The sequence below is a fragment of the Megascapheus bottae genome, chromosome 34 (assembly GCF_031878675.1).
Source record: "Megascapheus bottae isolate mThoBot1 chromosome 34, mThoBot2.hap1, whole genome shotgun sequence".
In the NCBI taxonomy this organism is placed as follows: domain Eukaryota; kingdom Metazoa; phylum Chordata; class Mammalia; order Rodentia; family Geomyidae; genus Megascapheus; species Megascapheus bottae.
In genome coordinates this window covers 3908575-3919652 of record NC_143542.1, presented here as the reverse complement: position 1 = coordinate 3919652, position 11078 = coordinate 3908575, and the positions used below count along the sequence as shown (strand labels likewise).

At 43.7% G+C, this 11078-nt stretch overlaps 1 protein-coding gene across 1 annotated transcript; it reads right to left on the bottom strand.

Moving 5' to 3' along the window:
* Positions 1-880: 880 nt before the first annotated feature.
* On the bottom strand, positions 881-11040 carry LOC150042663 (cytochrome P450 3A9-like). The gene is made up of 6 exons (XM_090324075.1): positions 10956-11040; positions 5015-5112; positions 4667-4755; positions 3648-3793; positions 1933-2093; positions 881-1129 (listed from the first exon to the last, which is right to left on the bottom strand). The coding sequence occupies exons 1-6, from the start codon at positions 11038-11040 to the stop codon at positions 881-883; spliced, it is 828 nt and encodes a 275-aa protein (XP_090180201.1).
* Between the last annotated feature and the right edge of the window lie 38 nt (positions 11041-11078).

The window sequence follows — 11078 nt, the reverse complement described above, 5'->3', positions numbered from 1 at the left end:
GCCACAGCTCCACTTTGGGCATTTTGAAGATTAACTGGAGATAAGAGTCTCACCGACTTTCCTGCTCCGGATGGCTTTGAACCTTAATCCTCAGTTCTCAGCTAGGATTACAAGTGTGATTTAGCAGTGCCCAGTTTATATTCTGTATTCTTGATAATGACCATTTGATTATAGTTTTGCTTTACATTCCTTTATTGAGTAAAGATGTTGTATAGTTTTTCATACAATCATCAGCCATTTGTGTTTTTTCCTTTTGAGTGTCTATGTAGTTTATTGACTCAATATTTATTAGATTTCATGCTCTTACAGAGTTAAAACTGTCAATAGATAGCTAATGCATGCATGCTTGGTTATAAAACATATGTAAATGTATGTATGTGTGTGTATGTGCATGTGTATGTGTGTGTGTATGTGTGTATGTATGTATCTGGAAAGCATTCGTGTACACAGGCACATTCTACTCAGCTCTCTCATGTTTTCTCTCTCTGAAGTGACCTGCTCCTTCAGCAGTGGCAAACGCAGACTCTGTTCTTTTTCATATAGTATGTTGGGAGCCAGAGTGGAATCAAACTGTACTTTGATTTGCATCAGATAATTGCTTGATTGTCTTAATGTTTTTTGGCCTTCTCCTGTTCAATTGATCTGAGATTTACCATATGAATGTAACCCCCAACAGTTCCCTGATTAACCATCTGGATGTAACACCTGGCAGTGCCCTGGTCTCAAGAAGGGATATAAGCTATGAGTTGAGAATAAACGAGGCTGCAGTTTTTTTTGCTTGGGCTGCAGACCTCCCGGACCCGATGTGTTTGTCTCTCTTCTATTTTTTCCAGTCCCTGCAGTTTCTGACATGATCCATCTCCCATCATGTGGCCAACTTCTATTCCTCCATGCCCTCCACCTCCACTGCGCTGTGCACACCCTCTTGAGGACAGGCTTCCCTTCTCCAGGCCGCCCATCTGCACGGCTCCACCTCACTCTGCTTGGGTTCCCACATCCAGGCCAGGCTGCCCCTGCAGGTGGAGAAGCTCCCAGTTCTACTTGACCTCCGACTTGAAGCCATCATACCTCCCTTCTTCACTGCTACCAATCCACCACCTTTGTGTGTGCTACAAGCTGTGAGACTAAACTATGAGGAAAAAAGGAAAAAAGAACAGAAAGCGCCAAAGAAAGTGATGGAGGAGAGGGGAAGAAAGGATACTGTTTGAAATATGTGAGTGCTTTAACATTGCTGTCGAATCAATTGACCATGGACACACCATGTAATCACTGATTCTGATGGTAAAAGTGGAAGGAAGATCCTCATCCAGGTCCCCATGTGAGTAGATGGCCTCATAATCACACTCTTTGGAGAAGCGAGTCGGATGTCAACTTTCTCAACACAATACTCATTGTAGAATGATGCAAATTAAACATTGGAGATAGGTCTTTGCCAACAATTACCACAGGAGCTCTCCTTTCCCTGACTAATTGTCCATCAGATTAGTGATAACTGTCTATATTCTGATCAGAGCTCTGAGAATGACAATAAAGACAGAGTAGAGAGAAATACCCCTGTGAGAACAGAAAGTCACTTCCTTTATGCCACACAGCAGATCAAAGCCCACCCAGCCCTTGAAGAAGCACGAAAATGTCCACAATTGCTGATCACAAACTCACTGCAGAAGACCACCCCACCTTCATTTCTCACAGGTTGTAAAAGGATAAAAATGCACAAACTCAGCCCCATCTTCAGTTCCTAGACCAGTCCACTGCTCTCGTTCCTTTAGAGCTTGACTGCAGCTCAGAAACCTGGCTGCAAGTCCAGATACACACAGAGTTGAAGAAGGCTTCCGAGCTTGCACTGTTGTACAGAAGTCCTCTCTGGAAGTGATAAGGAGATGCTCTTGTGATCTCATGAGCTCCCGTCCTCCCCAGGTGCCAAGCCCTCACCTTATTGGGAAAAGTCCTGTCCACTTCCTCTTGCAGCTTCTTTTGGACATCAGGGTGAAGGGCCAATAGATACATAATGAAGGAAAGAGTGATGCTGGTGGTCTCGTAGCCAGCGAAAATAAAGATAATCGATTGGGCTGCCATCTCCAAGTCAGTTAGAGCTAAAGGGAGAGAAACATATATTGTAGATAACTGCAGTCAGTACAGGATGCCACAATTAACCTCTAGAAAACTGGAAGTGAGGCTTGGCTCAAGGGTAGAGCGGTAGCCTTGAGCTGAAGAACTCTGACATTGCCCAGGCCCAGGGGTAGGGCTATAGCCTTGAGCTGCAGAGCTAGCTCAGAGACAGCACCCAGGCTGAGTTTAAGCCCCATACCCCCCGCCACACACAAAAAAATAAATGATGAGAGGAAAAGAAAAGTTTTGTGGTGTGTATGTATGTGTGCACGAGTGTGTGTGTGTGTGTGTGTGTGTGTGTGTGTGTGTGTGTGTGCACGTGCGCGCGTGCGCCAGTTCTCAGGCTTGAACTCAGGGCCTGAGCTTTATCCTTGTCTCTGAGTCTTTTAGCAGAAGGCTAATGCTTTGCCTCTTGAGTCATAGCTCCACTTCTGGCCTTTTGGCGGTTTATTTGAGATTAGAGTCTCACAAACTTTTCTGCCTGGGCTGGCTTTGAACTGTGATCATCAGATTTCACCTTCTGGAGTAGCCAGGATGACAGGCGTGAGCACTGCTGCCTGGCTGTCAGTGTAATATGTAAGGTCATGGTGATGCGTGTGATGCCCTGTGGCTGCAATGCATAATATCTTTCTGCAATTCTGCAGAAATATGCCTCTGTGCAAAACTGACTTCACATGACCCCGTGAATAGACTCCAAAGGAGTCCCCAGGACCTTTGTGAGACGCCATGTCTTTGGAATTCTGGGAGTTAATCACCAGCTGAAGTAAATACACTTGATGCTGGAAAGAAGACAGATGGATTTCAAGGGCAGAAGGTCATCCATGACATGAGAAACGAATCAGAAGAGCAGCGCTTAGCCTCCCTCTGTGAATATGACCCATGTAACTCCACAAGCCTTTCTTTTGTTCATTCTTTTTTCTTTTTATCAGTTATAGGGCTTGAACTCGGGACAGATGCCCTATCACTTGGAAATCAAAGTCTCACAGATTTTCCTTCCTGTGGCTGGCTTTTAGCCACCATTCTCATACATCAGACTACAGAGGGACAAGGCCTGAACCACTGGCACTTAACTAAGGTTTGGTGTTCTGTCTTTTTTTTTGTCAGTCCTGTGGCTTGAATTCAGAGCCTGGGCACTGTCCCTGAGCTTCTTTTGCTCAAAGCTAGCACTCTACCATTTAGCCACAGCAACACTTCTGGCCTGTTTATGTGATACTCCAGAATTGGACCTAGGGCGTCATGTATCCTAGGCAAGCACTCTACCCTAGGCCACCTTCCTGCCTGGTACAGGGTTTCTGATTGCAAAATCTTCTTCAATTGACAGTAGTAATGACTGCACGTTTCTTTAAATGGAGTGAAAAAAGTCATTGAGGTGTACAGTTAAGTGAGGTACTGAGGTGTCTGAATGAGTTATATATCAATGAAGTGTTTTATTAAATAAGGAAGGGGATGAGAGAGGGAGAGAGAGAGAGAGAGAGAGAGAGAGAGAGAGAGAGAGAGAGAGAGAGAGAGAGAGAGAGAGAGGGAGAATATCAACAAACCTGAAAGAAACAATGGATTGAAGAAATCCAATTTTAGAAGCCTCTTGACTTTTTCTACAAAGACATCCTGTGGGTTGTTGAGGGAATCGAGGTTCACCCCAAATGATGTCCCCGTGATCACATCCAAGCTGTAGGCTCCAAAGATGCTGCAGCAGAGAAAGACACAGCACAATGAAAACTTGCACTTCTCTTTCCCCTCTCTCGCTCCTTTCTGTTACACAGGCAGCACAAAGTGGAAGCGAAGCCCTGGGTCAGGACAGGCCAGTCACAACGTGTTCTTCGAGGACTCATTGGATGGGGCCAGACCTCTTCCCCAAGATATTTCCAAGACACCCATGGTCCCCCAACCCTTGTGTGAGGGTTGACAAGGAAGATTGGGTGAGTCAGACTCATCAGGGAGCTCTAGGTACTCAGTGTCAGAAAACAGAAACACCCCACCCCCACCACCACCAGACACATCACAGCAGTGCAAATACCATGTGGATGATACTAGACTGCTGTAGATAGTGATGGATCCTAAGAGGTCATAGAATGGGATTGGGGCAGGCCAAGCGTGGAACAATGATCTGGAATGCGCTTTCTCTCTCTCTTTCTGTGTGTGTGTGTGTGTGTGTGTGTGTGTGTGTGTGTGTGTGTGTGTCTCTTCTCTCTCTTTCTCTCTCTCTCTCTTTCGCTGTCTCTCTCTCTGTCTCTGTCATTTCTCTCTCCTTCCTTCCCCACCTCTCTCTCTCTCTCTCTCTCTGTCTCTGTCTTTCTCTATGTCTCTGCCTGTCTTCTTTCTTTCCCTCTTCCCTCCCTCCCCCACTTTTCTCTCTCCCTATCCTGGAGCTAAAATTTAGGGCCTGAACTTCTTTTGCTCAAGCCTACTCCTCTAGCACTTAAGCCATAGCTCCATTTCTGGCTTTTCTGAGCAGCATTTCACAGGCTCTTCTGCTGGCATAGAATCATTACCTTCAGATCTGAGTCTCCTGAGTGGCTAGGAGTACAGGTGTGTGCTACCAGAACCCAGCAATACTCACTCCTTCAGTGCCACAGGATTGCCTTTCTCTGCTCGTGGTCTCAGGTTCTTCACCAACCCATCAGAAAAGTTACGAATGACAGGGAACATCTAGACACAAAACAAGAGAAGACTGAAAACACAGAGGCCATGCCTCCCTCCCTCCTCCCCACGCACCCCCTGTGAGAAGTGAAACACGACATCCCACTTACGAGAAAGCATGGAATCTGTGGGCCATGAGGACAAAACGCCATTGTCAGGCCATTCAACCTTAGAGGATGTGCTCTTGGGAAAGGACTCTCATCTGCCTCTCACCCTGTCCCCTATTCATTCTGCAATGTTCCAGCCCCACGCTCTCAGGTTTGATTACTTCCTTTGGTTTCCCACTGGTGAAGGTGGGGGAAAGCACTGCTCTTATTCTCTTCCATTCTTTGTCCTCTGACATGGAGATGGCATTTTTCATAAATCCTGTTGGGTGGCCAGGAGTTTGGCCTAGTGGTTAAAGTGCTTGCCTAGCATGCACAAAGACCCAGGTTCAATTCCTCAGTACCACATACATAGAAAAAAGCTGGAAGTGGTGCTGTGGCTCTAGTGGTAGAGCACTAGCCTTGAGAAAGCCCAAGGAAGGTTTTCAGGCCCTGAGTTCAAGCCCCAGGACTAGCAAAAAAAAACTCCTGTTGGGCCAAGAGGCTACACTCAAAAAAAAATAGTTTTGTTCTCTGTCAATTGGAAAATCTTACTAAGTTGTATAAAATTGGTGAATTGGCAGCTTTGAGTTGATAATCCCCTGTCTATGTGAGCAGTTGTCCCTGTGAGAAACTCAACAAACCTTTATCCCAAATGTCTAGTTCCAAGTGAGGCAGCTACCTCATGTGATTTCAGGATTTCATATTCTAGATACTTTTCTTTCATTTGATCCATTTATTTATTAATTATGTTATAATCTGATTATCATGTATGTTAATTATCTTATTTATAGTTATTAACAGAAGGGTTTCAATCCAACATCTTGACTCATGAACCAAATGTATCTTGGCCAATATCACTACTGACAACATTCTTTCCCACTTTTCCCCAGAGCTTAAAATTATTTCATGATAAAACAGGATAAATATCTATTTTCTTGATTAATCTATAATGAGATGTTTAAAAAATGGGGGGGGATGAAGCCTACCTGGCACTTTGTGAAAGTAGTGTAGCATTTGAAACCAGCAGTGTTTTGTTATGTCTGGGTCTGTAATTGCCAGCACAGGCTTCTGACCTTCATACAACCTGTGTGTGCAAAACACAGCTGAGTGGAAAACCTAACCAGCCAGGAGCCAGAAAGAAGAAATCCAGACTGTGAAGATGCACTAGCTCCTCAATATCTGGCAATAATACCTAGGGATTTTGTACACAGAAGCCATGAAGTTTCACAAAATGCAGGCCAATGTAGCTGAGGCACAGAGGAGAGCCCTAAAGACAAAGAGCCCTTCCTAGAGTGCATGGACATTGAGACATTTGGTTAAGTCTTGGTGGGGCATTTGTGACTTTTGTTCAAGCCAAGTACCATGGCTTTTAATACATTTAAAATATTAAACATAATTGTAGCTATTCAGGAGGCTGAAATCTGAGGATTGTAGTTTAAAGACAATCTGGGCAGGAATGTCTATGAGATTCTTATCTCCAATTCACCACCAAAAAAAAATAATAATAAAATAAAAAAAGCCAGAAGTAGAGCTAGCTTTGAGAGAAAAAAACTCAGGGACAGTGTCCAGACCCTGAGTTCAAGCCCCAGGACTATCCACACACACACACACACACACACACACACACACACACACACACACACACACACACACAAATAGTGTTGCCAGATTGGTGAGACTCAAGAGGCTCTGGGCTGATAGTGTCCCAAGAAAATACATCGTCTCATCTTCACAATCTACCTCATGGAAATTCCCAGAATACGTACCCCCAAAGTGTTCCATATTTCATATAACATTCTGCATCAAAAAGTGTAATTCCCTAGGAAGAGAAATGACGGTAGGTATTACATGTTTAAGACCTCATCAAAGTGCATTCTCTTTGAATAAGTTAGAACAGGTTTGTACATGCAGTGTGTCACTTTGATGTGGCTTTCATTTAAGCATTTTTTTAGGGGGGAGAGAGAGGTGAGCCTGAGCTGACTTCAAACTGCAATTTCCAGGTTATTGGTTCTCTAGTAGCTAAGATTACAGATTTGAGCCACAGGACCCAGCTGACGTGTCCAGTCCTTTATCTTCTATCTCCTTGAGCAACATCTTTCTTGTTTACCAAATGAGGTCCCTGTAATTAAGACATTCAAGTCAGCTCCTTTGGTATAGGCAATTAATATATGGCTCTGGAAAATTCATATATGGCTCTGGTCAAGGTCAGAGAGTGAGTGAAAACAAAGTGAACTTGCCAATGTGAACAGATAAGAGCGATACCACTTCTACATGTACCTCACCACAAATGAAACCCTTCCTATGAGCTTGTACTTCTCAAGGTACCAAACAAAGAAAAAGAAAAAAGAAATCTTCCAGGTAGGAATTCTCAACTCTTCTATTTTAACTGTGCAAATAAGCGCACAGTGGCTCTTCCTGGATTTGGGTCTGGTAGGGAAAAAAATCTTCTTTGGTGCTCACAAAGTGTAAGCATCAAGTTCTTAACGTGAGTGCCAAGATACTGGGAATGTGGATGGAACCTCTGATACCCAGCACATGCTCAGGAGCACTGGACACAGAGCCCTGCAGTACATCTGCACATTCTCTAGGGGAAGTCCACACAGATTTTTCTGAAGGTGAGCACTTCCTCTCTACAGCACTTTCATGGATGGAAGGAAGCAAGGCTTTGCAATTATAAAAACAAAGCAATCTATAGAGCTCAAACAACACTCACCTTGCGATGAGAAAAACAGTTCTCCCAAAGGGCAGAGGTCTTGGGCCAGGAATTCCTAACTTCTTAAAAATTATATGGATAGCCCCCAAATCTGTGAATATTAAAAAACCCAGTCATACAAACACACACACACACACATATGCACATATATCCTGTACACATACGGTGGGTTGAAGAGATAGACCGTCAAAATGGACAGTAACATTAGGCAATAGTAACAGTAGGAGCTCAAATGGCAGTGATAACTCTTGCTCTTCAGTTTTTTTCTTACAGTTCTGAGAGAACTCCAGAATCACAACAAAGGAGCTAAAAATAGCTAGAGACTTTAGCCTCCCTAATTTAGAGTGGAGAGTTGGTTAAAGTCTACAACCTTCTTTTGAGGGCTCTCAAGTCTTTTCTTTGACACATGCCATCTGATATGGACAAGCCAGGGCCCATAAGTGTCTTGGAGCTCTGACCTGAAAGGAAAGGAATATTCTCTTGCTTTCTCCTGACTCCTACCTGGGCTTGTTGTTTCCATTATTGGCTTGCCTTCTTCCTGTTTCCCCCCCCACACACAGAAAGATTAAGATAACTTGCTGGACAGGACTGTCAATATACAAGGGAGATTGCTGCATGTGCATGATTATTACAGCTCTATTCACAATAGCAAGAGCTGTAGAATCAGCTGAGTGCACAATAACCAATGAAGAGACAATCATATGCATACACACACTATGGAATATTATTGTGCTAAGTGGAAATCATGTTATTTGCAGGAAAGTGGAAAGCATACCTTGAGGTATGTCAAGTTGTAAAAGCCAAATGTTGCCTGCTGTCACTAAGCTGCAGAATGTTGCTGCTGCTGCTGGTGAAGGTGGTGGTGATGATGATGATGATAGCACAATAACAGGACATAAATGAAAGGAGGATTGTCTGGGGTGATTTGTGGAATGGGGAGGGAAGAAAAGGAGTGAAGACTATGGAAATATGTTACATAAATGTTATATATGCTAGCTTGTGTGTGTGTAAAGATAACACAATGTGCTACACATTGTGTAAAGATGTTAACACTACACAGTTTAAAAAGATAGAGGGAGGGAGTGGAGGAGGAAGAATAGAATGGAGGAAGCAAATATATTCAAAGGTTATTGCTTCCATATATGATATTATAATAAAATCCCACTGAATTACTAACGTATGCTCATTCAAAAATAAATTTAAATAACCAATGAAGGCAATGTGGTTAGAACGCAGGGTTAAAAAATACGTAGACAGGACTCCTGTCTCTAATCAGAGCTACACAGGAGGCTGAGATCTGATGATCTGATGTGGTTTGAAGCCAGCTTGGCCAGGAAAGTCTGTAAGTCATTTTGTGAACTAGGGCCTGGCCACCGAAAGTCAATGAAAAACACTGCATTTCCAGTTGCAGCACCCTTTCCTTGTGCTAATTAAACTGAGCCGTAAGACAAAGTGAGAAACAAAGAGGAGCTGTCTAGAGCAAATGCCTGGGTGCCCTGTCTGCTACACAAGCACAAATAGAGAACTATATTCCAGAACCACCTCATACGAAACTCTCAATCTACTTTTAATCATCTGTTATATTCTTATAAATGGCAGTATTTCCCATGTGACTAAGACACGACCTGCAAACCAGAACCTGAACACTGACACAGCACTGCCACCTGGTGCCCAGATCTTAACATCGTCTGCCAGTCTGTCATAGTAGGGGTGTATCTGTGTGTTTATGGGTATGTGCCATCCTGAGCCTTGAATTGAGGACCTGGGCACTGGCCCTGAGCTTCTTTTACTCCAGGCTAGCACTACCACTTAAGCCACCACACCACTTCTGGCTTTTTGTCTGGGCTGTCTTCCAATGTGATCCTCAAATGGCAGCTTCCTGAAGACTTAAGATGACTGGTATGGGCCAAAGGCACCTGAGCACTTCAGCTCAAGGCTACCACCTGTTCCGGAGCCACAGCCCTACTTCCCGTTTTCTAGTGATTAATTGGAGATAAGAATCTCACAATCTTTAGTGCCTGAGCTGGCTTTGAACCATGATCCTCAGATCTCAGCCTTCTGAGATCTAGGATCTCAGCTAGGATATCTAGCTAGGATAACAGGCGTGAGCCACTGCAACCAGCTAGTATGTCCTTTTGTAGGAGAAATAAACAGCACTCATTTGTTTTTCCAAGACTTCCTTATGGTCCTGAAAACTTTTTTATTCAGTATTCAACTTTCTAAATATTCACTGTATAGAATATTATGAACTCAATAAAAAGCCAGGATTGGAATTTTTTCTTTTCAGTTTGGGTATGCATGATAATTTCTTGTGATTTTTTTTTGCCAGTCCTGGGCTTTGGCTCAGGGCCTGAGTACTGTCCTTGGACTTTCTCAAGGCTAGAGTTCTACCACTTGAGCCTCAGCACCACTTCCAGTTTTTTTGTATGTATGTGGTACCAAGGAATCGAACCCAGGTCTTTGTGCATGCTTGGCAAGCACTTTAACCACTAGGCCAAACTCCAAGCCCTTTCTTGTGATTTTTAATTAGGGTTGCCTTCTTGGTAGGAGAACCAAAAAAATGATGTGTATGTCTCCTGTGTTCTATCAGATGTCCCAAGCTTGAAGAATTCCACCTGAGACTTCAAACTATTTGATTTTTTGTGCCCATCTGGGGCTTGATTTCAGGGTCTGGGTGCTGTACCTGAGATTTTTTTGTTGAAAGCTATTGCTCTACCACTTGAGCCACAGCTCCACTTCTGGCATTTTAGTGATGAACTGAAAATCAGAGTCTCACAGACTGTCCTGTTTGGGCTGGCTTTGAACAACAATTCTCAGATCGCAGCCTCCTACTAGCTAGGATTAGAGGTATGATCCACTGGTGCCCAACTTATATTCTATATTCTTGATAATGGCCATTTTGAGTGTACTTTTGTTTTACACTTTCTTATTGAATAAAGACATAGCATAGTTTCTCATACAATGACCATCCATTGTTATTATTTTTCTAGAGTGTCTGTGTAGTTCATTTAGTCAATATCGAATAGATTTCCTGCTCTTCCAGAGTTAGAACTGTTAATAGATGTATAGTTAATGCATGCATGCTTGGTTATAAAAACATAATTATCTATCTATCTATCTATCTATCCTTCTATCTATCTATCCATCTATCCTGTTATCTGGAAAGCATTCGTGTACACAGGCACATTCTACTCAGCTCTCTCATGTTTTCTCTCTCTGAAGTGACCTGCTCCTTCAGCAGTGGCAAACGCAGCCTCTGTTCTTTTTCATATAGTTTCTGACATGATCCATCTCCCATCATGTGGCCAACTTCTATTCCTCCATGCCCTCCACCTCCACTGCGCTGTGCACACCCTCTTGAGGACAGGCTTCCCTTCACCAGGCCGCCCATCTGCATGGCTCCACCTCACTTTGCTTGGGTTCCCACATCCAGGCCAGGCTGCCCCTGCAGGTGGAGCAGCTCCCCGTTCTACTGGACCTCCGACTTGAAGCCATCATACCTCCCTTCTCCACTGCTACCAACCCACCACCTT

Bases quoted from the DNA above. Each gene is read 5' to 3' on its own strand.
- LOC150042663 (XM_090324075.1), bottom strand. From the start codon at position 11,040: ATGGCTTCAAGTCGGAGGTCCAGTAGAACGGGGAGCTGCTCCACCTGC. The intron at 2,094-3,647 runs GTTTGTTGATAT...CTCTCCCTTTAG, and splicing joins CAATCCATTGTTTCTTTCAG to CTCTAACTGACTTGGAGATG. The intron at 1,130-1,932 runs GTGAGGGCTTGG...TTTTCCTCATAG, and splicing joins ACAGGACTTTTCCCAATAAG to TTTAGTCTCACAGCTTGTAG.